This window comes from Astatotilapia calliptera, chromosome 8 (assembly GCF_964374335.1).
Source record: "Astatotilapia calliptera chromosome 8, fAstCal68.1, whole genome shotgun sequence".
NCBI classification, from domain to species: Eukaryota; Metazoa; Chordata; class Actinopteri; order Cichliformes; family Cichlidae; genus Astatotilapia; species Astatotilapia calliptera.
The window spans coordinates 28,265,298-28,293,274 of NC_137429.1; the positions used below are offsets into that span (position 1 = coordinate 28,265,298).

Consider the following 27,977-nt stretch of genomic DNA (forward strand, 5'->3'; position numbering starts at 1 on the left):
GGAAGTCAGGGTTAGGTTTTGGGGGGGGGGGGGACGGACAGTAGCTATCATGGTGGGAATGGGTCCAGTCAGCTCACATGCAAGGCACTCTAGGGAGCTAAAGGTATGAACATTAACTGGCAGGACCTTCAAGTGCTGACGAAAAATGATCGCGAGACCACCCCCACGACCTGAGCAGCGAGGTTTAGAAAAGCAAACAAACCCCAGAGGAGTAGATTCATTTAGCGGAGAAAAGTCATCAGGTTGTTGCCAGGTTTCAGTTAAACAGAAAAAGTCAGACTTATTGCAGAGTACCAAGAGAGAACCCACACAAACACAAAGTCCCCAGCCAGTTGGTGGATTTGAACTCAGGACCTTCGTGCTGTAAGATAACAGTGCTAACCACCATGTTGCCACAAAATAAATGCATTCCGGTTATTTCCACTCATTTACAATAAACGTTCAACCACACGGAACAAGCAACAAAGAAGCAGACAGTGAAAAGGTCTGAACAACTCACCATGTCTAAAAATGTGGCTTGGCATCGGTACATGTTCCTGTACACCTCTATAGGAAGCGTCATCTTGGACACCTCAGTGTTGGGACCCTGATCTGTTAATATCAATCATATACAGATAAGCTCATAATAAAATAAAATCTATTAATTATCATACACAAATTAGGTTTGGAATGATACCTGTTCAATGAGAGATACTTACTGCTCTTGGTGCCGTTTATGTGGCGATAGATGATGTAGCCCAGAGTGGCCCCGACGGAAAGCCCTGCAGCCAGAGCCACTATTTTCCCAGAGCTCAAGCTGGTCTTATGACCTTCCTTCACTGCATCCATGACACCTTGTGCACCCTGCAGGATGCTTTACCTAAACACACACACGACACAAGTCTCCATCCATTGGTACTATCAGCCTTATTAATGATCTACTCCTCCTTCTTCCATCCATGTTGCCAGCTACAGTTTATAGAATGTTTTTATTTGGACATCTTATTGCTTCGTCCTGAGAATGACCCCTTATTGCAACACAGAAACTGTGGCTCTCAAGAATAGTCATCAGCACACATTGTGCCACATCTACTTTGAGCTAGGTAAACATTCATAAATAATATGATTAAGAGCAAAGAGAATTTAAATATCAGTTATTTTTATAAAGATATCTTTGTTTCAATTAACAATAAATAAAACATCAAAAAGAACATTTAAACAGAAAAAATATATACTGTATCAGATGTTGCTCAAATTCAAACTCAAAAGCCCAGGACCTTTGAATTAGTTAAACAAAAGATTCAGGTCAGGCCACTACAAATATTCTTTGGTTTTTTTAAGAGGTGGACTTTCTGGTGTTTTGGATCATTGTGCAGCTCCAGAACCCAAGTGCACTTCAGCTTGAGGTCATGAACAGATGGCCAAACATTTCCCTTCAGAAAAACAACTTCATTTTGTGTTTACTTGCGTTATCTTTGTCTAATATTTACATTTGTTTGATGATCTGAAACAGTCAAGCGTGACGAGGAGGAAGGAAGGAAGGAAATCAGGAATGGGTCAAACACTTTTTTTTTCTTTTTACACCACTATGTATATACATACACAATGCAGTACTGAGGGTTTCTATTAAATTCAGATTTAGATAAAACTGTACTTTCAAATATGGACCATCTCATTCAAAAGATAAAAATGATTACATTGGTGTGGCTCCCAAAAATCAACTGTCTCAATGATGTTGCCTGTTGGAATAACCTCACAGGTACTTGGCCAATTTGACCAAAAAATGTAAGACTTTCTGTAAGATAAAAATAAACCGAGGATCAGTAGAAAGAAAACATGGACATTGAGACAGAGGAAGAAATATAAATATATAAACATAAAATGTGATTTTTCATATCTGAGACTATCTATACATCTTTATGTGATGTGTGTATCGGAAACATTGGCTTGAAAAAGGAATATGTACAATGAGCAATGTTTATTTGGATGGAGTGGTTTGTCATATGAAATTATTCAGAAAAGCGTTTTGAAAAGAGACTTTCTGGCAATACTTACAAATGAGAGAAAATATTTTTAAAGTCCAATTTATCATGAACAAGAACCAAGTGAGTGACTTTTTGGATCTTTATGAAGTTGCACATAAGGCAGCTGTGCTTTATAAACTGTTAAACAAATAGAAAAAGGACACCTTCAATACTCTGAGGATTTGGCAAAAGGACCTTGGATGTGCAATGAGCAAGAAGAACTGGTCTGGAGTACTCTCCAATACTAATAAATACCTTTTAAAAAGGCCCATGGAAAATTCATGCCATTTCTAAAGTAATACGTGGGTTTTATTTTACCCACTTATAGTTTGGATGTAATGTGCAACAATTTCTGTTGGAAATGTAAATCAGAAAAGGAACATTTATTCATGTTATTTGGGAATTTAAACAAGTGTATCCCTTTTGGGAAAAAAAAAATCTAGATCGTGTAGTGGACTGGTTAAGTTTGATAATACCCAAATCACCAAGGTTATGTTTTTTCTGAGACCAGTCGGTCTTACCCACTGCATCCAAATACTGCTTTGTGGTGGCAAAAGCAGGTGCTTTTACAGCCACAAGAATAACCCGAAGAGTATGGAAAGACACATCCTCCCCAAATTTCAAAAACTGGACAGAAGCTATGTAAGAAATTGGATCATACAGAAAATGTTGGCAAGAATTGACTATGATACTAAAAACTTTAGGAGATCTTTGAGAGGGCAGTTTGTAGAAATGGTTGTAGGTTAGAATCTCAAGCCCAGCCTTTCTTTGTCTTTCTGTTTTTATCCCAGTTTTCTTCCACTCTCTTTTTACATAGGCATGTAGTTATGATCAGCACATTCACGGAAAATCAAATAATGACCCCGTCTGATCTCGTTAAACAAAAATTTTAAGAACGACTTTCATGACTCACACCATTGAGTGTAGGCTTCAACCCAGCTGCCTTCTAATGAGAATCGTACTTAAAAACCCATTGAATGTGGCATGTCTTCCTAAATATAACACAACGTGATAATTGCACCCTGCATGCATTTGCTCAGGAGTGTATATATTTTGGGCATTTGATAGTTCTGTTTAGCAGCAGCTTACCACTTTAGGACAATAATATAGAACAAATATTACATTTAGATTCGAATACTGCATGCAGTCTCCTCAGACCTGCTCATACAAGATAAGCTAGCTGCTGCTTTCAGCACTGACACAAGGTAACTAAACGCCACTAGCATGCTCAGATACATGATATCACAGCCTTTATATGTTTTCGACGCTAATACGATTTAGAATCAACGGCATTTTGGAAAGAGTTTCCACTCCCTTCCCACTCGACCTTACCTGTCGATTTGTTAACCTCCTAGGAGGAAGTTCTCAATAAACCGGAAACAATATTTAGTATTTAATTTTCGAATATTGAATTTTCTAATGTGCAGCAGCAAATTAGCTATTAACACTAAAAAAAACACTTTATAAATAATTCACTATGAAAAATCTATTAACCACAAACGTGATTATTTAAATGAAACATTTTATTTTAAGCCGTCAACCGGAAGCCCACTTCTCGCTGCGCAAGCTGCGTGCAAGCTCTCTCAGCCCAGTGACTGTGAAGAAGAGGCGTTCCCCTCAGAATCAGACCTCAGCACCACCCGGTGGCAACAGACAGACATCACAGACAACCTGTGTGTCAACTCTTGTGCTGAATACATTCATTTGTTTTAATATTTGAGCAAATTTGTCGCAATTCCAATATTCAAACAAAATTTAAAAAGTACAACTGCTGACCATAATTTGTACTGTCAGTGAAACCAGGTGTTTTACTGAAAAAGGTACAGGCAAAACTTTAGTTTTCTAGAACCTTACCTGAAGGTTACAATTTGGAGAGTGATCTAGGATTATTTCCTGAAGGTAAGTTATGTAGAACCTTAAGAGAACTTGTTTAAACTGTTGATGTTATGGGAGAACCTCAGAGGACCTCCAGGGAATATTGCCTTCTATTAGTGCCTCAGAGAACATATTGCAACCACTACAGCTGTCTGGAAACGTCAGTCATATTTAAGGGCATTGCCTATAGTGATAGCTACAAAAAACAAAAAAAGATGTGATTTTTTTTTTCAGATAAAATGTAAAACTGTACGAACACACAATATCATTCTTCTCTTAGGATGGAAAAGAGAGCTTTAAACAGACTGATGTTTTTCAGGTAAGTAGGCATAATAGAATAGAATAGAATAGAATAGAATAGAATAGAATACTTTTATTTGTCAATTTCTTCAAATGTACTTGCCATACAAAGGAATTGAAATTACGTTTCACACTGTCCCATGCGTAGACATTGACAACAATAAGGTGCAGATGCACAACAAAAACAGCCCTAACAATAAAGTAATAAATAGTAATATAATAATATAAATAGTGCTAAAAGAAATACTAAAAATATATATATAGCAGCAGGTGTGTGCAATTGCAATGCAAGTCAGGAATGTTTTCAGTTCTTGGTTCAGAGAGTGTTTCCTTGTTGGAGAGTGTGCGTGGGTGAGTGGGGGGGGGGGGGGGGGGTAGAGTCCAATTCTGTCTTCCTATACTTCTGCCAATCTGGTGATTCTGCTGGCTGGGAGCCGGGAGGGAAAAGAGTTCAGCAGTCTCACAGCCTGGTGGATGAAGCTGTTGGTGAGCCTGGTAGTGCGGGAGCGGAGACTTCTGTATCTCTTTCCAGAGGCCAGGAGGCTGAACAGACAGTGTGGGTGGGTTGCATCGTTGACAATTGTGATGGCTTTGCGGGTGAGGCGAGTGGTGTAAATGTCTTGCAGGGAGGGGAGTGGTACACCAGCTATCCTCTCAGCTGTTCTCACAATGTGTTGTAGAGCTTTTCTGTTATAGTCAGTGCAGCTACCGCCCCACACAGTGATGCAGCTGGAGAGGATACTTTCAATAGTTCCTCTGTAGAATGTAGTCAGGATGGGTGGTGGAGCACTTGCCCGCTTGAGTTTGTGCAGGAAGTAGAGGCGCTGTTGTGCTTTCTTGGCCAGTGATGCTGTGTTGGTGGTCCAAGAGAGGTCCTCACTGATGTGCACCCCCAGGAACTTGGTGCTGCTCACCCTCTCCACCGCAGCGCCGTCGATGGTCAATGGGGGGTGACAGGTGTGGCCTCTCTGGAAGTTGACAATAATCTCCTTGGTCTTACTGACATTTAGCAGGAGGTTGTTGTCTCTACACCACGTGGTCAGGAGCTCAACCTCTTTCCTGTAGTGATGTAGTGTTGGTGATGAGCCCCACCAGCGTTGTGTCGTCCGCAAACTTCACAAGGTGGTTGGAGCTGTAGGTTGGTGTGCAGTCATGTGTCAACAGGGTGAAGAGCAGAGGACTGAGCACACAGCCTTGTGGAGCCCCCGTGCTCAGGGTGATGCTGTTTGAGACCTTGTTGCCCACACGCACCGCTTGAGGCCTCTGGCTGAGGAAATCCAGCAGCCAGTTGCAGAGGGAGGTGCTGAGGCCCAGTCTGTCCAGTTTACAGATGAGTTGTTGTGGTATTATGGTGTTGAATGCTGAGCTAAAGTCTATGAACAGCATTCTCACATATGAGTCTTTCTTGTCCAGATGAGTTAGGGCCGGGTGGAGGGCAGAGCAGATTGCATCCTCTGTGGATCGTTTCGCTCTGTATGCAAACTGGTGTGGGTCCAGGGTGGGAGGTAGGGTGGATTTGATGTGTGACATGACTAGTCGTTCAAAGCACTTCATAATAATGGGTGTCAGTGCCACGGGGCGGTAGTCATTGAAACAGGCTGGGGGGGGAGAGAGATGATACAGGAATATAAACATCCTTATAAATTGTCAAAGGAGCTTGCAAAGAAAAGCGTCTGGACTTCTTTAAGTTACTTGAAGACGTTTCACCTCTCATCCGAGAAGCTTCTTCAGTTCTAAGGTCAAATGGTGGCGAGTCCCAGATATAAACCTAGTGGGAGTGACCCCCCACAGAGGGACAAAAGGACCCCCTGATGATCCTCTAATCGCCTGAGCCAAGGTGTGTAACTGGGTGTGGGTCCCAATCAGCCAGAGTTTCGGGTGTGTTCATTGTGAAACCTGGCCCCACCTTATCATGCGAATTCCTGAGGTCAGATGGCCCAGGATGTGAGTGGGCGTTAAGGCGTCTGGGAAGGGATCTCAAAACTGGATTATAGATGGCAGAGAGTTGGTGTCGTAAACCCCCGCCTCTGTTCAAAGATGGTCGCTCACAGTGGACATACAGTAGATGGCTTCTTTCACTCCTCTTTCAAACCATCTGTCCTCTCTGTCCAAAATGTGAACATTGGCATCCTCAAAGAGTGTCCTTTATCCTTAAGATGCAGATGGACTGCTGAGTCTTGTCCTGTGGAGGTGGCTCTTCTGTGTTGTGCCATGCGCTTGTGAAGTGGCTGTTTGGTCTCTCCAATGTAGAGGTCTGAGCATTCCTCGCTGCACTGTACAGCATACACCACATTGTTAAGTTTGTGTTTTGGCGTTTTGTCTTTCGGGTGAACCAGTTTCTGTCTGAGCGTGTTGCTGGGTCTGAAATACACTGGGATGTCATGCTTGGAGAAAACTCTCCTGAGTTTCTCTGATACACCGGCTACATAGGGGATGACAATGTTGTTGCGTCTGTCCTTCTTATCCTCCCTCGCTGGTGTCTGGTCTTCTTTTCTGTGCCTCTTTGCTGACTTTAAGAACGCCCATTTAGGATAGCCGCACGTTTTGAGTGCTTCCTTTACATGTGTGTGTTCCTTCTTTTTCCCTTCAGGCTTAGAGGGAACACGTTCTGCCCGGTGGTGTAGGGTCCTGATTACTCCAAGTTTGTGTTCCAAAGGGTGATGGGAGTCAAAGAGGAGGTACTGGTCCGTGTGTGTGGGCTTCCGGTAAACTTCGATGTTGAGTTTGCCGTTCTCTTCAATGTGCACGGCGCAATCCAGGAAAGGCAAACAGTCGTCCTTTGTGTCTTCCCTGGTGAACTTGATGTTTTTATCCACAGCGTTAATGTGCGCAGTGAAGGATTCCACTTCTTGTGTCTTGATTTTGACCCAGGTGTCGTCCACATATCTGTACCAGTGGCTGGGTACTCTTCCTTTGAAAGAGCCAAGAGCCTTCCTTTCCACTTCCTCCATGTAAAGGTTGGCTACAATAGGTGACACGGGGGAGCCCATGGCACAACCATGTTTTTGTCTGTAGAAGCCTTCGTTGTACTTGAAATATGTAGTGGTGAGGCAGAGGTCTAACAGTGTGCAGATCTGATCGGGTGTGAAGTTGGTCCTGTCCTCCAAGGAGCTGTCTTCTTGTAGTCGTTTTCTGACAGTCTCCACGGCCTCCGTGGTGGGTATGCAAGTGAAGAGAGAGACTACATCAAAGGACACCATGGTTTCATCTGGATCCAGGGTAAGTTTCTGGCCCTTGTCAGGGCTGGGATAGCTCAGTAGGTAGAGTGGTGGCCCCTTGATCGGAAGGTCGGGGGTTCGATTCCCCTGAACAGCTACCCTGAGGTACCCCTGAGCAAGGTACCGTCCCTACACACTGCTCCCCGGGCGCCCAGTGGCTGCCCACTGCTTCACTGAGTGAATGGGTTAAATGTAGAGAGGGATTTTCCCCACGGGGACCAATAAAGTACACTTTCTTCTGAAGTCGGTGGAGTTCTTGATGTGGTGTGGGGTGTTCCCCACGAGAGGCGCAAGGATGGTAGCAAGGTGTTTAGCAATGTTGTAAGTGGCTGAGTTTATGGGTCTGAGGGGGGTGGGGGGGTTACTCCCACTAGGTTTATATCTGGGACTCTCCACCATTTGACCTTAGAACTGAAGAAGCTTCTCGGATGAGAGGTCAAATGTCTTCAAGCAACTTAAAGAAGTCCAGACGCTTTTCTTTGCAAGCTCCTTTGACTACGATGACCTGGATGACTGAGAACCTTCACAGACAGAGCCTTATAAATTATGTAATGCTGTAGGTGAACTCACTCACCAAAATATATAACACATAAAAAACTATAGCAGTAATATGCAACAAACACATTATGTAGCAGTGTTATTCGTAAAAGAAAAAAAAAAGCACACCACAATGTGTTTCACATAAAAAAATACATTGACACAACTATTTGTTTGACATTTGTTTTCAAGTACATTTTGGTGTTGATACTCACACACTGAGGTTATGAATGTACAACGTTTTGCAGCTCTTGATACTTTTTTCACTGGAACTAGCACAATCCCATTCGGATGAAAAAATATTTCACTAAACACATTATGGATAAATCAAAGCTGTCCACAGTTCCCTTTATTTTTCCTTTTTCCCTAACAGAAACCACCCTTTCTTTCAGGATAAACCTCAGTGATTAACCACATATTTGTTATTTCTCTATACGCAGCAGTTATATTTGTGTTGAAAATACCTCTGCAAATACAGGAAACAAATATTAAACAATCGTTTTAAATGTTTCCACCAGAAACTTAACTAGAGGATGCAACACCGCAGGGACTTAATTTAGTTGTACTTGTTACAACAATAAAGATATTCTGATTCTATTCTCCCCATTCTCTCAACCTCTCAGCTGGTGCTTGGCTGGTTCCTCTTGGTCCACCTTATCCTCACGCTGCTGAATTTGTCCTGCCCTATCATCAAATGTGGAAAACAACAGTTGATGATAATCACCTGTCACCTTGCAGGAGGGCACTTTTCAGTCTCTCCCAAATCTGGATTCAATCAGTAAATCAACCACGGCAGTTAACAAAAATAACAACAAAATGTATCAAAAGTTTATTAAACATCTGTTAACTTGCCAGATGAAAACACAATTTTGACATGGACATACTTTATAAAATAAGAGAGAGAGGAAATGGGAAAAGAAAATTGCACGTACATACAAAGAATTTTTTTATTTTTTATTTTTGGGGGGGGGGGGGGGGGGGGCACATGTGATATGCATTTAAGCTTTAAAACATTGCAATATCTAAAATGGAAACCAAAGAGCAGTTCATTCTGAAGCCAGATACAAGAACATCTTAGAAGACATAAAGACCTGGATGACCTCTAATTAGCTGCTTTAAAAAATTCAGATCAAACTGATGTTGTTGTACTCTGCCCTAAAAAGCTTCGAAATATGGTATTTAGACAGATGCTTACTCTGGATGGCATTACCTTGGCCTCCAGTAACAATGAGAAATCTTAGTTTTTTGACCAAGACATGTCCCTCTGTGCATATAATACACAAATATATAGGACTACCTTTTTAAAAATTTGCATTTTCATCTTTAAAATGAGAAATATCCTGTTTCAGAGTGATGCTGGAAAATTTACTTTATGCATTTATTATCTCTAGGCTGGACTACTGTAATTCTTTATTATCAGGATGTCCTAAAAACTCCCTGAAAAACCTTCAGTTAATCCAAAATGCTGAAGCAAGAGTCCTGACAGGGACCAGAAAGAGAGAGCATATTTTGCTCATACTGGCCTCTCTTCATTAGTTCCTTGTTAAATTCAGAATAAAAATTTTAAAATCCTTCTCATCTTCTAATCAGAAGATGGTTCAATCCCTGGCTTCTCCAGTCTCCATGCTAAATAGCCTTGGGCAAGATATTAACCCCAAGAGTATGGATGTGTGTAAATATTTCACTTACAGTGAAAAAGGGCTTGTATGAATTAGTGAATGAGGCATGTTGTATAAAGAGCTTTGATTGCTCAGAGAGTAGAAAAAAAGTGCTATATCAAAACCAGTCAATTTACCATATACCGCTGTATATAATTTAAGTACAGCACCACTTCCTGAGTCATCTGACGGTTTGCCAGAATCGTTTTGAGGCTGACTGAAGGTATTGTTCCATGGTCTCACTGAAATCCTCCCATAACACAGTTTTTGCATCAGCCACTGCTTGAACTGCACTCTGCTTGGTATGCCAGTACCTTTCAGCTGCCTTTGTTATCCTACATGCTAGCCAAGCCTGATAAGACTCCTTCAGTCTGACAGCTCTCTTTAGGTTGGGTGTCCACCACCTGGTTCTGGGATTACCACCACTACAGGCACCAACAACCTTCCAGCTGCAATTCCTTGCAGTAGCTTAGGCAAGGAAGTTGTGGAACATTCTCACTTGGACTCAATGACCCCAGCCTCTTTTAGAATGGAATAAAAGCCAGGGAAGGCTGGAGGGGAGCTGGGATAATTCCTTAATCATGCTCTTCCTACTTCAGTAACAACAGGACCTGGAGGGAAAGGATAGATGAGCAGGAGACCCGATGGCTGTAAAGCTGTCTGGAGCAGAGCACAGGTTTGTTGGTGTAATCATACTGTAAAATAATCAGTTCCCTGCAACACAGACTGTGTACACACAGTGTTATTGCAGTGGAAGGCGGGAAGGTGCAGCCACAGATGGAGAAAATGACAACCATCACAGCCTGCACATGTCCAAGACCAAACAAAAAAACAAAACAAAAAAGAGATGAGGTGGTTTTGGGGCTGACTGGATATTACCACTGGTTCATTCTGAACTTTGTAGAGCTGACCAGCCCCTAACGGACCTCTCTGAAAAGGTGTCCAAGATCTGCTACAGTGGATGGAGGAGTGCCAGGTGGCATTTGTGCAGGTTAAAAAGGCTCTCTGTGGGGAACCTGTGCTGCACACCCCTAACTTTTTCCTGTTAGAACGGGAAAGGTGGTACTATTGAAAAAGAGTTCTTGGCAATACAGTGGCTTCCTGAAATGCCCATTCACTTTGTTTGGATCACGTCCCACTGGCTCCAGTGTATGAAGGATGCCATTGCCTGGATCACCTGGGATTAGCTCTCCAGCCTTTTAAGTTAAAGGTGGCCCATAAGCCAGGGGCACAGATAATCGTGGCTGCTTTCTCCAGCTTGTGGGAAAATGGGTGGGAGGTAGAACTGGCCAGATGGCTCCGCTTGCCTAAGTCGGGCAGTGGGGTATTTAGAGAGGATGGGTGGGGCAGCAGGTTCAGGGAGCAATGCTAAGGAGGCTGGCTGGTCAGCTGAAACTAATTCCCTAATCATTCTCTCTCTTCATTTAAGTAATGCTGCGATTGAGCAAAAATCCTGTGGGATTTTTCCTGTGGGATAAACAAACTGGTGATAGCTAACCAACCACAAATTGTAGTGGTAGACAAGTAGAGGAAGAAGGCTGTAGTAACATATTGATAAGATTAGGAGGGTGAAGGCAACAGTGATACCTGTGGTAACAGGAGAACAATGGGCAGACGGGGAGATGATCACAGGTTGAAGGATAAATACCGCCCACAGGGTGGTGTGTGTGTGTGTGTGTGTGTGTGTGTGATCTGTGCCCTTCACTGGACAATAGTCTAACTGCATGTCTTCTTTATTCATGTGATTGTCTGCAAGAGAATATAATCCTTACATTTTGCGGTACTCTGACAAAATGGACGAATATGGGAAAAAAATGGATGAAACAATCTGTCAATATTACTTATTACAATGACAAATATTTACAAAATTCCAAAAACCTAGGACACACATGGAATAAAGTGAGGTTTTTAATCACAACTACTGTGACAGCCAATGAATATTGCAAACTTTGCAACCTGCACATGCCATATGTGAATTCAACTTTATTCCCATACATATAAAAAAAAACAAAAAAAAACAAAACAATATTATATATACACAATTCCAACTCAAAACAAAGGTTTTGGGGGGATTTTTACATTTTCTGAAAAACAATTTTAATTCTCGATCACTCACAGGGTTAACATGCCCCTGGCAAAATTTATTTTGAGGCTGTTGAGGAACGTGTTCTCAACTAATAGTATTCTGAAGATTTTCAGAGAACTTGACCTGTGACCTTAAGGTTAAGGCCACTGAGATTCAAACTCATTCGATATTTTTAGTAGATACACCCACGTAGCAATTAAAAAAATTAAATAAAATCCTGTGTCGCTACATTCTCTAGCTATTACATTCCCAAACTTGGGTGTCCACATTGATCCCCTTGACGACAATACCCCATCAACCTTTTATGTCTCAGGGGTAAAAAAAATGACTCATTGTCAGGTTGTATTGCATAATGTCTCTCTTCATGACTCTAGACTTATTCTCTGTTACAAGCTCAACAACCTAAATAGTTCCTGTTCCTGTCAACTAACAAACTACACAGTGCAGTAAATAAACCCAAACACATCAGCAAATATGAGAGAACCTGAGTGGCACTTCATGCTTTAGTTTCCTTTTTAACTCTAAATGGGAAAACCTCCTTTACAAAATAAATTAGCCATTTTTAATAAAAACACATTCAAGTGTGCATCTTACCTCCTCAAATGTTTTCACAAACAACGTTTATTCGACTGTTTGTTTCTGTATTCAGTGAAATAGAACTAAGTTCTTCAAAAGTACTCATGCCTATATTTATAATTATTACAAACTTTGGGGCTCCACGGGTACCTTTTTTTTTTTCCAGTGTTCCCACTTGACTTGTTAAAAAAAAAAAAAAATCATCAAAGCTAGTCAGATGATATGCAACAATTCAACATGTCTCAGTGGATGTCACATTAAGATCCTCTGAAAGTGAAGTAGCATTTAGCGGAACGTTTCTGGAGTGGACCCCATGTAAAACTTTTCTCAGATGTAGAACAGATGTGAAGAAGATGAAGCAGGAGCTTCTTCAGAAATTATTCTTCATGTCTTTCAAGAGTTCAGACAACAAACTCTTCTGACATCATTTAAATGTTTGTAATTAAATTGGATTCTTTGGAGTCTTTCTTTTCCCTGCCTTTTTTGTCATGAATCAACTGTTAAAAAACGGTCCCAGAAGCTCGAACAAATGTGTCAAACTGCCCTCATGGTTGTTCGACTTTTGCTTCGCCTGGCCGCAGTGCAGTTAGGCTTAAATTGTCTGCTACAGCATGTGCACCAAGCTGGCTCCTGGTATTGCCCCACCAACCGACTTCAGAACGGAGAGTTCATTCCAAGCTTCGTTTCAAACTGCAACTTCTGTCTCTTCTGGTACCGAACTCGCACCCTTTGAAAGGACACAGAGGACAAACCAGAGCTTATAATCAACAAACGCACAAAAAAAACAATTTAGCAGCAATTCAGTGCTCTGAGGAGTGTAAGAGAAAAACAAAGACTGACCTGAAATCTAAAAAATTAATAATCATCATCATCATCATCATCATCATCATATTATTATTTAATTAATCAATGGCTAATATCATTATTATTATTAATATCATTATTATCATCATCATCATCATTATTATCATTATTATTATTATTCCACCACCACATGTTCATGCTACCCTCTTTCTGTTTCTAACATTTGTACAGAACATATTGTCCATCCATCCATTCGCTTCCGCTTCTCCTTTCCAGGGTCGCGGGGGGCGCTGGAGCCTATCCCAGCTGTCATAGGGCGAGAGGCGGGATACACCCTGGACAGGTCGCCAGTCTGTCGCAAGGCTAACACAGAGACACAGACAACCAGTCGCACTCACATTCACACCTATGGGCAATTTAGATTGATCAATTAACCTATCCCCACTAACTGCATGTCTTTGGACTGTGGGAGGAAGCCGGAGTACCTGGGGAGAACATGCAAACTCCACACAGAAAGACCCCGGCCTGATGGTGGAATTGAACTCAGGACCTTCTTACTGTGCAGCAAAAGTGCTAACCACCGTGGTGCCCGTGCAACGTGAATCAGAATCATATTGCTTCTAATCGTTTTCCAACTATTTTATACTATCCCTTCTCCCCCCCCCCCCCCCAACACTACTGATGTATTTCTAACAGCTTCTTCTATTTCGTACCGTATCTCATGTAGCTTCACCACTTCATTGACTACAACCACCAGCAGCAGGGAGACAGACACTAGCAGCCAGGCCTCCAGCGGTATGTCAGCCAGTTTAAAGCACAGGACAGTAGTCTTGTCACACCACAACTGGTAATCCACTGTGGCTTGAACAATTTGGCTGACCAGTCTGGTGAAAAGTACAGACAAGAGGATTTCATACATATACATACCCTTTTCCATTAGTACCTACTCGTGTCGGCTTGGTATGGCTTAACAAGGGTTTTTAGGGTTCGCCATGGGACGATAGTAGTGACTGGTAGCAGGTACCTTTTTAGTACCTGCTTGGCCACAGTCTCAAGCGGTCCAACCAGGTACTAAAATGTGACATCAAACCGCATGCCACCGATTGGCTAATCGGTGGCGTCACTTGATGATTCACGAGAGCGTCTCCTTATCGAAAATCATAACCGCCATTTTTGAAACACGACAACGAGGTAAATGGGTACACAACAAATAATACTGTGGTCTTCAAGTCTGACAAAACGCCACCGACTGAGGAATGGGAATAGCATCGGTCTGATATCCTCCTCTACTGTCTTGATGCATGCTCAATCATCCTGCTAAGTAAATCCCAAAGAGTTAATTCTGTTCATCTGGATGTTTTTAGTTTTCAAGTGATTTTCTTCAGTCACAGATGACTGCAGGTCTCTGCAACCTTATAAACAGTACCTTTGCACAATGACAAGCCCAATGTGCTGTGAGGTCAGACCACACTGATCAACAACCACAGATCAAAGACCACTGATCAATGCCCATGAGTACTATTCATAGAGTTGGGGAATGGTTGCAATCACAGCATTGTATGATGGTGAAAGATGTCCCCTCCTCGATTCAGAGGAGCTCTTTCCCTTTTCACATAAATGGCCTCCTTGACTCCCCACTCAAACTAGCAAACTAGTGTTTAAACACAACGTCCACAGATGAACACAATCAACTCCTTGGGGCTCTCCTTGTGTTGTGGTGTCATGTGTCGCATGCAAATGATGTAACCGGAGACTCTGCTGCGTTACTATTAAGACTTCACGCACGTTCGTGGTATATTGATTGTAACGAGCCGATCCAAGTAGGTACTAATAAAAAAAATTGCTAACAAAGACTCAAAAACAAAGGCAATCCCAACTGATTTTACTGTAACGTATAAAGTATCATAAGACAAGATCTTATTATGGTCATGACTACATTTTACATTCTGCCAACTCTGAGGTAAACAGCAGAACTACAGTTCTGTGCAGAAGTCTTGAGCCACCCACCTGTTTTATATTTTGTTTCGAAGAATTCAGAATTTGTATTTTTAAATATCTATAGGCAATAGTTTTACAGACATTATTAAGCTCTTTCAAAGTTTTTCTTTGGACATTAGGTGCTTTTTTTTTCCAGTTTTCAGTCCAGTCCTTGTACCTAATCATTTTCAGAAGAATGTTTTAACACTGGCCAATGACTCATGCAGGCATAAAAAGGCACCCAACTCAACCAATGAAGGATAATGATAACAATGTTATAAAAACTGACAAAACACAATTTTAGAAATAAGAAGGAAAAATCCAGCGAAGACCTAAAAGTCCTCCTTTGAAATGCATCTGATCTTTCAGTCATTTACTGTTTGACCACGACTCAGTAATGACTTCCATGGAGTGTGGCTATCAAGAAGCCATTCTTAAGAAAGGGAAACAAGAAGAAGAGCTTGAGGTAAGCCAAATTGCACAAGAACGGGACTGAAAATCAGGGGTATCAGGACTTATATACAGCTGGACAGAATTGTTAGCCCGCTATGTAAATATAATTTTTAAGCACACGTTTTAACAGTACTTGGAAAATACTTGAATTTTTTCCCCCCAGTACCATCACTTTGGTCTTCTGGAGGTAGTTCTTCACCACGAGTTATATATGATTTGGCTCCTTGTCAGGTTGGAAGACAAAGCAACAACCCAGAACCACTTTTACTATGGACTGCATGAGTTTTTCTGTTAAAATCTTCACATTTCCCTCTTTCTTCATGATTTCATCGACCATGATGAGTTTTCCCACTTCCACACTTGCTGCAGCATCCCCATAGTTTGGTGTGAGGACAGTATGCTTTGGGTTGCACACATCTCCCTTCTTTCTACAAACATAACCAATGTCTTTGGCCAAAGAGCTAGAATTTTGTCTCATTTGATCAAAGGACACATTTCCTACCTCTGCCAGTATGATGGCTGCATGCAGCCACACAACTGAAATACTCTGTTACCTGGAGCTGGTTTAAGTGCAGAGGCAACAGAATGGACTTAACCATCTGTTGTGACGATTCAGGGGGGGAATGGGGTTTCTTCTTGTATTATGTTTAGCTATTGCTTTGTGGTTTTCCCCTTTTATTTATACAATAGTTCATTCAGTCACTATATAAGTGGAGCTGTCTCTCATTTGGGGAAGTCTGTTTGTTGAATTATGATATTTTGTACTTTTTTTGAGTATAATTTTGTTTAGTTAACCTCTTTTATGGGCCCACTTAATTATTAATATGGCTTGTTTCTGTCATTTAATTTTTGTAATAATTTTGTCTTTTTTGGAGGGTATAGTAAAACCTATTTCTTGAAGTGCATGTATGTTCTCATAGCCAGGTTTGCTCTGTACTGGGTGGCTCACTTCCTCATGTTCCTCAAACTTGGAAATGTTACAACTTTTTATATTCAACTGCTTTGTGGGCATCAATAAGTCTTTTTCTAAAGTCTAAATTGATTTTATTTCTTTCTGGCCTGATGCTTTCTCAAGTGACAGCTCAGACATTTTTTCTACTGTATAAATAAGATAAATCCCAGTTTTAACTCGAAGCTTTGGTCATTTTAAAGTCAAAGCACATCATTGCACAGCAGTGGTTTGGGCTACGGCTCAATGGAAAAGGTCAATTTTTCAGAGGGATAATAATACTGACCCCAGGCATTTTTGGGTTTTTTTCTGAAATTATTCTTTCAATATGTGCAAATAAAAATATTTTGTGCTTTCTAAAGAAACCTAATGTATTTAGAAATGCTCGTTTGAAAATCTCTTCTGTTAAAAAAAAAAAAAAAAAAAAGTACTTGGGAAATTTTGACATCAACTTGAAATTTCGTAGTGGGAGTAATCATTTTGTTCTTATCTGTACGCAGAATAAGAACAAAAGCAATCTATAAAACACGGTGAAGACTGTAATGGTTTAGGTCTGCATGGCTCTTCAGTGGAGTTATGAACATGGAAATGTACAATTAGATTTTTATCCACCATCCACTACCACCTGGAAAGCAACTGATTGGCAATGGCTTCATTTTTTAGCATGACAATGGTCACAAATATGACACCGATGCTGTAAAAATAACAAGGTTTCTACACGTACCAAGATAGAAAATGTCTAAACTATTTGCTGCACATATACTTTCCTAGCAAAAAATCTAAATGAAGCATGGATCAAGACTTTTGCACGGTACTGAGTTTTCTCTCAGGTGGTAACGTTGCAGCAACATAACCACAATGTTCAAAGTTTGATTCTAGCTTTGTGAGTGCAGTATGTCAACACAACATTGCATTCACTTTGAAAGTTGTCTTGCAATCTCATTAGTAAATATGTCTCTAAACATTGCTTAACATCTTTAATAGACAAACACATGAACTCCAGCACCAATCTGTTCATTTTAACCCTGTTGTAAGTACAGTATCTAAAGCTAAATGTACTGGTGTTTATACACTGCAATTTTCTAGTCTTACTGATCACTCAAAACAGGGCTGCTGAAATCTATTATAAAACCAGCGTTAATCTTAGTCCTTGATGTTTGCAAAGATGTTGATAAACACTGGGCTTTAACATTATCTAAAGAACATAATTACTTACACCACAGGTACAGTGACACACCACCAGGTATTGCTGAATGGGCTCTTTTTCCATAAAGGCTGCGAGCGATGGACATAGCTCAGGGAGATTACCACTGGTAAATGACAGAACAACAATAAGAAAAGTTCGATTTTAAAAAAGAAAACACAATCACTCATCTTTAACATGGGAGTTTTACTGATCATCTCGTGATTATCAAAACAATCTGTGTTCAAAATCCATCCATCCATCCATCTTCATCCGCTTTATCCGGGGCCGGGTCGCGGGGGCAGCAGCCTAAGCAAAGAAGCCCAGACCTCCCTCTCCCAGCCACCTCCTCCAGCTTATCCGGGGGAACACCAAGGCGTTCCCAGGCCAGCTGAGAGATATAATCTCTCCAGCGTGTCCTGGGTCTGCCCCGGGGCCTCCTCCCGGTGGGACATGCCTGGAACACCTCACCCATCCTTGTCAGATGCCCGAACCACCTCAGCTGGCTCCTTTCGATGTGGAGCAGCAGCAGCTCTACTCTGAGCCCCTCCCGGACGGCCGAACTTCTCACCCTATCTTTAAGGGACAGGCCAGCCACCCTTCGGAGGAAGCTCATTTCTGCCGCTTGTATCCGCGATCTCGTTCTTTCGGTCACTACCCACAGCTCGTGGCCATAGGTGAGGGTAGGGACGTAGATCGACCGGTAAATTGAGAGCTTCGCTTTTACACTCAGCTCCCTCTTCACCACGACGGACCGGTGCAGCGTCTGCATTACTGCAGCTGCAGCCCCAATCCGTCTGTCGATCTCCGGTTTCCTTCTCCCATCACTCACAAACAAGACCCCGAGATACTTGAACTCCTCCACTTGGGGCAGGAACTCATCCCCGACCCGGAGTGGGCACTCCACCCTTTTCCGGCTGAGAACCATGGCCTCAGATTTGGAGGTGCTGATCCTCATTCCCGCTGCTTCACACTCGGCTGCGAACCGTTCCAGTGCGAGCTGGAGGCCCTCACCCGATGAAGCCAACAGAACCACATCATCTGCAAAAATCAGAGATGAGATTCTGAGGCCACCAAAGCGAAAGCCCTCCGCCACTTGGCTGCGCCTAGAAATCCTGTCCATAAAAATTATGAACAGAACCGGAGACAAAGGGCAGCCCTGGCGGAGCCCATCACCCACCGGGAACGAGTCCGACTTATTGCCGGCAATGCGAACCAAGCTCTTGCAACGGTTGTATTGGGATCGAATGGCCCGTAGCAATGGGCCAGACACCCCATACATTTTGAACACACACCAAGTATGGGTGAGTTCAAAATGTTCTTTTTTTTTTTTCAAACTACCTCTCTGAAAATGGGCCACGTCCACATGTACATGGGTATTTTTGAAAACGCAGGATTTTCTATGTGTTTGCACCTTTCGTCCACATGTGTACGGTGTTTTTGATCACTGAAAACTAAGATTTCTAAAAAACTCCTGCCAGGGTGGAGGTTTTCAAAAACTCAGTTTTTGCGTTTGTGTGGACGAGGAAAACTGAGATTTAGTCATGCAACGTCAGAGGTGTGAGCCTCTTTTGACGTGACGTTATTGTTTACATGAGATTAATTTCTACAATTGCGGATATAGACAAAATACTATTGGTGTTAATCTATGTGCAGTTTTTACACACTTACATATACACACACACTTACTGTCCCTCCGTTTAGAAAGGCAGAGGCGTCAGAGTGAACTTCGCACATGGCTTATACATTCAACCAGTGTTGGGAAGGTTACATTTTAAAATGTATTCCACTACAGATTACAGATTACATGCCCCAAAATGTATTTTGTAACATATTCCGTTACGTTACTCAATGAGAGTAACATATTCAGAATACTTTGGATTACTTAATATATTATCATGCTTTAGAACTACATGAATGTACTATTGCTGTGATTTATTACTATCACTGAAGGTTACTCGCCATACCAATACCAACTAGATATTTAAATCTTAATATAAATGAGTAACAGTAGGTGGACATTAGGTAAGGCTGCACTTTTTGCAGCGATCTCGTATAGAAAACTATTCCGCGTGTATATAAAACAGGTCCGCGGCTTTGAACCGTAGTAAAGGGACCTCTGGCTAATACGGGCTTGTAGCTGAAAACTAGCTTTACTTTGTTGTCTGGGTCAACTTTGCAAGCGAAAGACAGAGAGAGGCGTTGAAAGACTGCTTCAACGGAACTTATTGTTTCGGAGGAAAACACGAACACGGTGTACAGTCGAGTCTTAACAGCTTACTTACAACTGGGCTCGTCAGGCACTCTTCTTGGCTGCAGTGGTTATTATTATATTTACATGCTCACAGACACATAACGGATATGACAGTCCATTCTCGCTGCAGCACGGACTACACTACCCATGAGGCTACATTCTTTAAGGCTATGCCTGTAACACTCTGCCTATTGCCTTCATTTTAAATACTTTTTTGAATAATAAAATTTTTTTTTTTTTAAATTCCGTAAGTAGAGGTGACATGGGCCGTGAGATTGAGACACAGGCATTAGAGCCTCTTAATGGTTGTATTCTGAGTACCACCCTTTTAAACAGTAAATGTAATACAGTTACTCATATTTTGTATTTTAAATACGTAACGGTGGTACATGTAATCCGTTAATCCCCAACACTGCATAAAACACAGCCGCTTAATGTATGTATGCTGTATCCATTTTGTTCATTCCTAAGCTGTGAGTCTACACCAACCTGTCTTTAGTTATTAGCATTTGAAATGTTGAAGGCACCCCCCCCAAGAAGACGGAGGGAAGCCCTATCCCTAGCAGAGCACAGTGTGGGTAAAAAAAAAAAAAAAAAAAAAAGGGGAAAAAAAAGCAGTTTCAGGTGATTTGGGCAAACCTAAGCTCCGAGAACAGAATAAAAATTGTTTTATGGTCCCGCAAATTGACCAGAGGGAGGAAAGGGGTTTTCATTTACTAAAGACGCGCTCCAGTGGAATACTCTAAGATCCTGACTGCCGTTGTCATAGAGCTCACAAACTGCTTTAAGACATCATAAAAATCTAAAGGACACTTGTACATATCTATGAAGGCGCTCTTACCTGTGTGCAAGACAAGAAACCCTGCCATGATCTTCTGCGTCATCAGCAGACCGTTAGACAGTTCAAAGAACCACTGAGGTGCACTAGGTGAAACGCTGCAGATATATGGAAATATATTTGTTTTTAACATGTTGCTTACTTGTTCTTCATTATTGCTAATCTAACTGCATTGTAATTAATTTTAGCATTAAGTCTATGAGTGGAACAGCTATGGACTGTTGCAGGTTATTGTTACTCCTACCTCTTTGCAAATATATTACAGGAGGCAGTGGTGTTGTCTGAGGAGTTCAGGTTGCAGTGTGACAAACTGCTCAGGCAGACCGCTTGTAGGCTAAACCCAAAGGCCAACAGGTAGGCACACATAGTCAGGCCAAACTTCAACAGGAAACAGCCAAGGAAGTAGTTCTGAGTCTGGTTAAAGAGGTTGGCAAACAGACATACACAAATTCATCCAAGATTTCAGTAGCTGATCTGGTAATGTAGCTGTTCCTTTTCAAATCACTTTATCAGCTAATGTTACAAAATAGCCATCAGATTCATGTATGGCTAATTGTATCTTGCTTGCCAAGGTTATTGCTAGTAAGACAGCAAATACTAGCCTAGCCTGCCAAATGACTTCAATAGTTAATGTGATCCTTCATATGAACTTACCCATAAATTCTAAAGTCAAATGACTGAACAAAACAAAGATTTATAACCACTTTCTTCAGTAGTACCGCAAAATATAGAATGGCTAGTTATTACTAGCTGTTGTAACTCTTTTATTCAGTGTGATTGTTTTTTAATGTTACTCTTAATTGATCTGTTATTGTATATTTTTCACATGTTCGTATGGGATATTGTATTTGTTTTAAATGTTATGTACATGTATTTTGACTTTAGTTGCCATGATGCCAGGTTTCTCTTGGAAATGAGATTTTTAATCTCAATGAGATTTTTTTACCTGGATAAATAAAGGACTAGTAAAATAAAAAATAAAAACCAAGCTATGCAACATGTATTTTGCAATAGTAGCTGCAACTTTGTTGTCATATGACTGATGCTGAGGAAAACAGTAGACGAAATAGTCCACCATTACAGTGCAGGACATTTTTGTGCATGTCTTGTAATTTGCCAGTTGTAACTGTTATGGTCGTGTCTATAATTAATTCTTTCTCTGAGGTTGAGCAGAGTTTCTTTAAGTAGATTTTATTAAGCATTCATTTGAGTGGATACAGGAAATAGATACACTGTGTGAACAATAAAAACCTGAATAATATCACATGAGTATACTCTATTTCTCATACTTGATACTACCTTCTTTGGGATTGCGTCCAGGTTCTTCCCTGTGGCAACTGTCATAACTGTACTATCAGGTGGCTTTCCCAAAAGTGACACACTGCCAACAGAGAACAAATTAGAACCAGTTTCTTCACGAAACAACAAAATAACAATGAATTATTAGTTTCTAGATATTTACAGTATGTATGTACCTTAGCAGAGGGCAGCTGAAGCATGACACCCAGAGGATGTCAGTGGTGTTCATGGGAGGAGGAAGTTGAGCTAAGCAGGCTAAGAACTGTAACACCAGAAGCACATCATGCAGTAAATTACACAGAAATAGGAAGATGTTTAATGCAGTGTAAACAGGCACATCTTCAGAATTTATGAATCTTCCCTTCTCACCTGGATGATAACCAGACTGAGTTGACACTGCAGCAGAAAGAGGAAGCACTTGCGAATGCCGTAGGTTGTGTGTCGTGCCTGCAACACATTCAGCCAAAGGCAGATACATTTATAAATGTAACATTACTCTTAGACTGATCGGGTACACAAGGGCCTGTGTGCATCTAACCTGTTCTATGAGTTTGACCATGCTCACACTCTCTCCTTGGTGGAAGGTAACAGAACAGCCCATGCTGTTGAGCTGTCCAGACAGCCTCAATGGAGACAGTCCTTCGACCTCTCCATTAAATCCTCCCCCAGTGGCATAGCCAAAAGTCTCCCACAAACACTGAGATGGATACAAAGGGTCCAAAGCAATGCTGTAAAACAGAGGTCAGGTGGCGCGATTAAGTCTCAGCTTTGACTGGACAATTCAAAGAAACAGAGTACTGAAGCAATTACAAGCTCATTTTTTTGCTGATGAGTAAACCATCATCTCCAGCACACTGCAGCTGGAGTCTGATTAAGAGACTTGTCCATTCATTCTTCCAACTTTGCATTGGATTTCTAAAACTATAAGTCACTTGCTTAAAGGAGACCTGTTTTATTCTAGTTTGGCCAGGTGCAGTATACAGGATACACTGTGGCATGAAAGTGTTTTTGAATTAATCTGCAAATATTCCAAATGATTTATTATCTCTTTGGTAGTCCTTGTTCTGCTTTGCAGCCTCAGTTAGCCCCATATTAGAAAAAGAATTACTGTAGCTAACTGCAGTCAGTGACAGAGTTGTGACAACCTACTGCAGAGGCAGTTGATTCTATGTTATGATTGCGCATATTCATATATTTTATTATTAGCATACCTTAGGTCACTCTGAAGGAACAGGCGGCTATTGCGGAAATTGCCAGCGCTCCCCAGACAGCACGTAACCTCCCTGTTTTCCTGCATGATCGTGATCATCTCACACATGGCTGAAAGGAAGTGATACAGGCATGTGGATCGTTGGTTCACTTTTGTTAAACTTTACTCAGAATACTAAGTAGTAATGTACTGGACATCTTGTACACAATATGGTACCCATATGTAAGATAAGACTTACTTTCAGGCGTACAGTCTGTGAAGAGTGGCACCAAAAGAGGCACATTATCAATGTTCTTCAAATGAGGACGAACCTGGTGGATCCCACGAGGTAACTTGGCCTTTACAAAATATATGGAAGCAATACATAAAACACAAGACTGAGCAGACTTTGCTTTTGCCTCTGTGGGCTAGAACAGTAGTTTCACTGGTTAAGAGCAAATTACCCTGTTACAGTCCTCCAGGAAGCTGGGGACATCGCTATCTGTGGGCTGGAAACTGGCCAGGTCAGAGTGAGCTTCCTCTTCTGGTAGCAGGGGACCTTCTGCTTCATCCCGAGAATCTGTGTTACAGAAAAAATATAGTGTGGCTTCCTCTACACTTATTAAGAAGCATTACTGAAAAAAAACAAAAAAAACAACGAAAAACACCAAAAGATAAGATAAGATAAGATAAGATAAGATAGAACTTTATTAATCCCTCGGGTGGGTTCCTCTGGGAAATTCGACTTCCAAAAAAAAAAAGCACAGCAACGACCGAAGTACATTTACTCATACACTCTTAAGATACACAGTATATTGCATACAGTATGTTGTATACAGCAGCGGTCCCCAACCTTTTTTGCGCCACGGACCGGTTTATGCCCGACAATATTTTCACGGACCGGCCTTTAAGGTGTCGCGGATAAATACAACAAAATAAAACTAGTACCGGTACCGAAAAAAAAGAAGATTTATTCATAACACACGTGAAAAGACCCAGGAAAACGGAGTTAACGATAAAAACGATAAAAACGATAACAAACTAATGCTGAAAACCGATAAAAACCCTGAAAACTATACATTTCACACCTGAGCCTCAACTCTCGCGGCCCGGTACCAAACGACTCACGGACCGGTACCGGTCTGAGACCCGGGGGTTGAGGACCGCTGATATACAGTACTAAACTGATTTTTTGCTGAGAAGGAACCCAATACTTCGAGAAAGGAGACTGTAAGTGGTTTTATAGATATAACAGAGATACGGCTGGGCTGCCATAAATTGCTTTACCTCATAGGAAAACACGCATTGCCAGCTATTTTTCCCTCCCACTGAGTTAGGGAGGGGACATTTAGTGTGTATGTGGCAGAGTGTGAAGCACTGAGAATTAAAAGTAGCACCTCATGGTTCTCAGCCAGAAAAGGGTGGAGGACCCACTCTGGGTCAGGGATGAGTTGCTGACCCAGGTAGAGAAGTTTAATTATCTCAGGGTCTTGTTCACGAGTGAGGAAAGAGGGGAGCAGAGATTAACAGACAGACTAGTGCTTTAGCTGCAGTGATGCAGACACTACTGGTGCATCACGGTGAAGAGAGAGCAGAGTGGAAGTGCACAGCTCTTGATCTACCTTCATGAAGTGTTTGACAGTTTGGGTAATTGTGTTCTTTCAGATGTGGTTGTACATTTAGATATTAGTTGCTTTTTGCATTACCTCGTTCTGGGTGGATATTATGTTGTTGTATCCTGTTACGACAGTACCTAATAATTCTGTTTCTAGCGACATGAGAGACCTCACATTGGTTAATTGGAACGTAAAAGGTCTTGGACACGTGGTTAAGAAGGGTCATGTCCTTTCACACCTTAAATTTTTGGAAGAAGAAATTATCTTCCTCAAAGAAACGCATGCTAGTGCAGCTGAACAGCACAGGTTGAGAGCAAATTAGGTTTCTCAGGTTTTTCAGGCTCCATTTACTTATAAATCTAGAGGTGTGCCAATCCTCAGTTGTACAAATATTCTCTTTAGAGTGGAGGCCACAAAGTCTGATCCATATCATAGATACTTTTGGTTACTCTACCAAATGCTTTTCTAATTATTTATGCTCCTGATGTTGATGCTCTTTTTTTTGAGTTTTGATATTATTCCTTCATCTAATTCCAACATTGCATTTGGAAGTAGAGTCAACTGTTATCTTGAGCCCATTCTTGACAGCCTACCCACTCCCAATCATTTTCCAGAACAGATTTTAAATGAGTTAATTAAATCAAAATATTTGGTGGATATTTGGAGATTTCCAATTATTCCAACTTTTGAAAGAGCCATGTTTTTTTCCCTTTTGAATATTTATTGTAAATAAGACAGAAATACTTCCTATTCGATTACTTGTTGGAATAATCAACAGTTTACTTGATTACTAAAATAATTGATAGCTGCTACACTATTAATGACTAAATATATAATCAGCCTTTAAAATTGTTCCCATTACTAATAACACGAATATTAACTCAAACTTGTCAGAAACACCGGTACCTTGGTTCAAATCCTCATGCAGGGAGCCATGACTGGGGCTTGATGGAGCTCCATCACAGGGACCGTCTCCGTTTGGTGTCAGAGAGATATGACAGTTCCAGCCTGTCTCTAAACCCATCTTCTCTGCAAACACCTGCACAAATCCAAAGGAGCCGTCTCAAATTTATAGTAGATTATAGCAGTATACTAGACTATATATAGACACTACTATATAGTAGTATCCAGTATTTTAGTAGGTTTTTCCAAACAAATCTGAAAATTTTCTTCAGGTCATAAACTGTGACCTTGTGTGAGAGCACACCTGCCTAAAGTGAAACACGCAATGTCATTTGCTGTTAGACCCTCATCAAATCTTTTTAGATGACGGAGAACAGTAATTAGCAGTAATTAAATAAGTTACCACCTTTGTCCTATTTGTCTGTAAATGAGCAAAAACTTATAGATACTTATAGATAATAGAAATACTAAATAAATAAGTTAAAACTAAATAAGTAAGCTTTTAGTTGCAATGATTAAGAGCTTGACTGTACTCACCTTGCTGCGGAGCTCATCCTCCATGGAAAAGTAAACAAAGCGGATGCAAGCAGTGACGAGGGCATCAATGAGACGGACCGTGTCTAGCCTTGCCTGGAACTGGGATGACACCATTCCCATAAAGATCTGCCCGCTTAGGGCCTGAACACAGTCGTCACGCTCCACACCCTCACCTATACCTTCTGTGAGCACGACGGGAAAGAGGAAAGAGAGGGTAACTAAACAATGTAACATCTGTCTAAAGTCAGAGAAATCTCTTTATCCATACAATTTTGCAATTTACAGTCACTTCCAAGACATGTAGAATCAAAACTTACTAACTCACTTGTATGCAGTGATTGCCAAGTAAGTAAAAAGCATCTGTCCAAGTCATGGTCTTTGATAAACAAGTCAAACTACTGAACCTTGGATAACAGCAATTGAGCTTTGCAGTGACAACATATTTCCTTTAATTCTTGTACAGTTTTGTCTTGCTCAAATGCAAAACCACCCATTTCATCAGTGTCACAGTCCATACCATCTGAGCTCCAGCTGTTCCTGCAGGAGTTGTGTTTGATGGGAGTCGTGGAGGGCAACTCTAGTCCAGAAAACAGACAGGGACCAGGAGCCAGTTCCATACATTTCCCATTCAGCTGGCTAGACAGAGATACTTGCATGGGTTTATACGCAAAAGCTGAGCAGTAACCTGATAGACAGGCACGTTGGTAGAAGTCCAGGACCTTCTTTCTGTGACACAGGAACCAAAGGATGAAATGAAAACTTTCCAAATTCACTGTGTGCATTTGGAAAGTGTAACTATGTTGACTTCAAGCACAAACAAAAAGCCAAAGACAGACCTGTCTGAGCCTGAGAGGGGGTAGATATCAGTTCCATCCCAGAAGTCAGTGCAGGCCTCCAGGATAAGGTCAGCTGAACCATGTGACAGCATCTGGACATTATCTAACAGTGCATAAAAGCATTATCAAGAAAGAAAACAGCAAAACATTATGGTACTGTTTGGCCAAAGGGAGGATTGGAGAGAAACATATACAGGAACATGGATTATGTGCAGGGAATAAAGAGATGGTGCTGAACATTTTATTAAAACTGCATCATAAAACCCAAAACAATAATAGTGTGCTGACTCACTGGATGAAGAGTCTCGTACGAACAGAGAGATGAGATGGGAGATGGGAGGCTGGCGTTTGGTGAAGTAATGAAGGCGGTGGGATGTGAACTCCTTGGTCTTCTCTCCAGATGGCAGCTGGTAGAGGGTCAAGTGGTTCTCCTGTTTAAACAACTCTCTCGCACCAGGGGTGAACCCTGACAAACAGACAAAAAGAAGAAAACAATGCTTCTGAATTGTTCTCTGATAGATTTTAATATCGCACTCAATCGATTCGTATGCAGTGATTTAGTTAAAATTATATACCAGTGAATGAGAACATAACGTCTTGAGAAAGCTAATTTTTTGTAATTTAATTTGGTAAAGTAAAGTAAAACATATATTCTTTGTTCATTACGAGTAATGAACAAAGAATATATAATAATAGAATATATTATTTGTATAAAATCTCTCTTTTAACCCCTGTCGTGTAATATGTGCTTTTAATGCTTCTATTACTGCTGGGAGCACTTTGCACTTTACCTACATAATAATTTAGCCTACATAATCATACCACACACTCGTTACAAATTAAACACACAGATTCGACATTTGGATTTAGTGGTAAAATAAAAAAT

General features: G+C 41.2%; 2 protein-coding genes across 15 annotated transcripts in view; both read right to left on the reverse strand.

Moving 5' to 3' along the window:
* Nucleotides 1–3,460, reverse strand: part of tdrkh (tudor and KH domain containing) — a 35,044-nt gene extending 31,584 nt beyond the window's left edge. For all 6 annotated transcript variants that reach the window (XR_013910847.1, XR_013910846.1, XM_026177601.2 and 3 more), the window contains exons 1-3: nt 3,336–3,460; nt 699–859; nt 500–591 (exon numbers count right to left, since the gene is read on the reverse strand). Coding sequence is in view for 4 of the 6 variants with exons in the window: in XM_026177601.2 (XP_026033386.1) it covers nt 500–591; nt 699–828 (222 nt within the window). In the remaining 2 variants the exon portion in view is untranslated. The remainder of the gene's footprint in view (nt 1–499; nt 592–698; nt 860–3,335) is intronic.
* A 7,848-nt stretch (nt 3,461–11,308) lies between these two features.
* Nucleotides 11,309–27,977, reverse strand: part of tmem94 (transmembrane protein 94) — a 38,898-nt gene continuing 22,229 nt past the window's right edge. For 6 of the 9 annotated variants that reach the window (XM_080305247.1, XM_080305248.1, XM_080305244.1 and 3 more), the window contains 15 exons: nt 27,384–27,557; nt 27,092–27,194; nt 26,773–26,981; nt 26,256–26,437; nt 25,722–25,854; nt 23,664–23,779; nt 23,459–23,558; nt 23,222–23,330; nt 22,549–22,738; nt 22,380–22,457; nt 22,187–22,272; nt 22,011–22,092; nt 20,956–21,125; nt 20,715–20,809; nt 17,812–18,660 (listed from right to left, as the gene is read on the reverse strand). In XM_080305247.1, the coding sequence (XP_080161373.1) occupies nt 17,864–18,660; nt 20,715–20,809; nt 20,956–21,125; nt 22,011–22,092; nt 22,187–22,272; nt 22,380–22,457; nt 22,549–22,738; nt 23,222–23,330; nt 23,459–23,558; nt 23,664–23,779; nt 25,722–25,854; nt 26,256–26,437; nt 26,773–26,981; nt 27,092–27,194; nt 27,384–27,557 (2,624 nt within the window). In that variant the 3' untranslated portion in view covers nt 17,812–17,863. Of the gene's footprint in view, nt 12,981–13,770; nt 13,942–17,652; nt 17,747–17,811; nt 18,661–20,714; nt 20,810–20,955; nt 21,126–22,010; nt 22,093–22,186; nt 22,273–22,379; nt 22,458–22,548; nt 22,739–23,221; nt 23,331–23,458; nt 23,559–23,663; nt 23,780–25,721; nt 25,855–26,255; nt 26,438–26,772; nt 26,982–27,091; nt 27,195–27,383; nt 27,558–27,977 lie in introns of those variants that run through there. The other 3 variants (XM_026177593.2, XM_026177592.2, XM_080305251.1) reach the window with 2 other exon arrangements.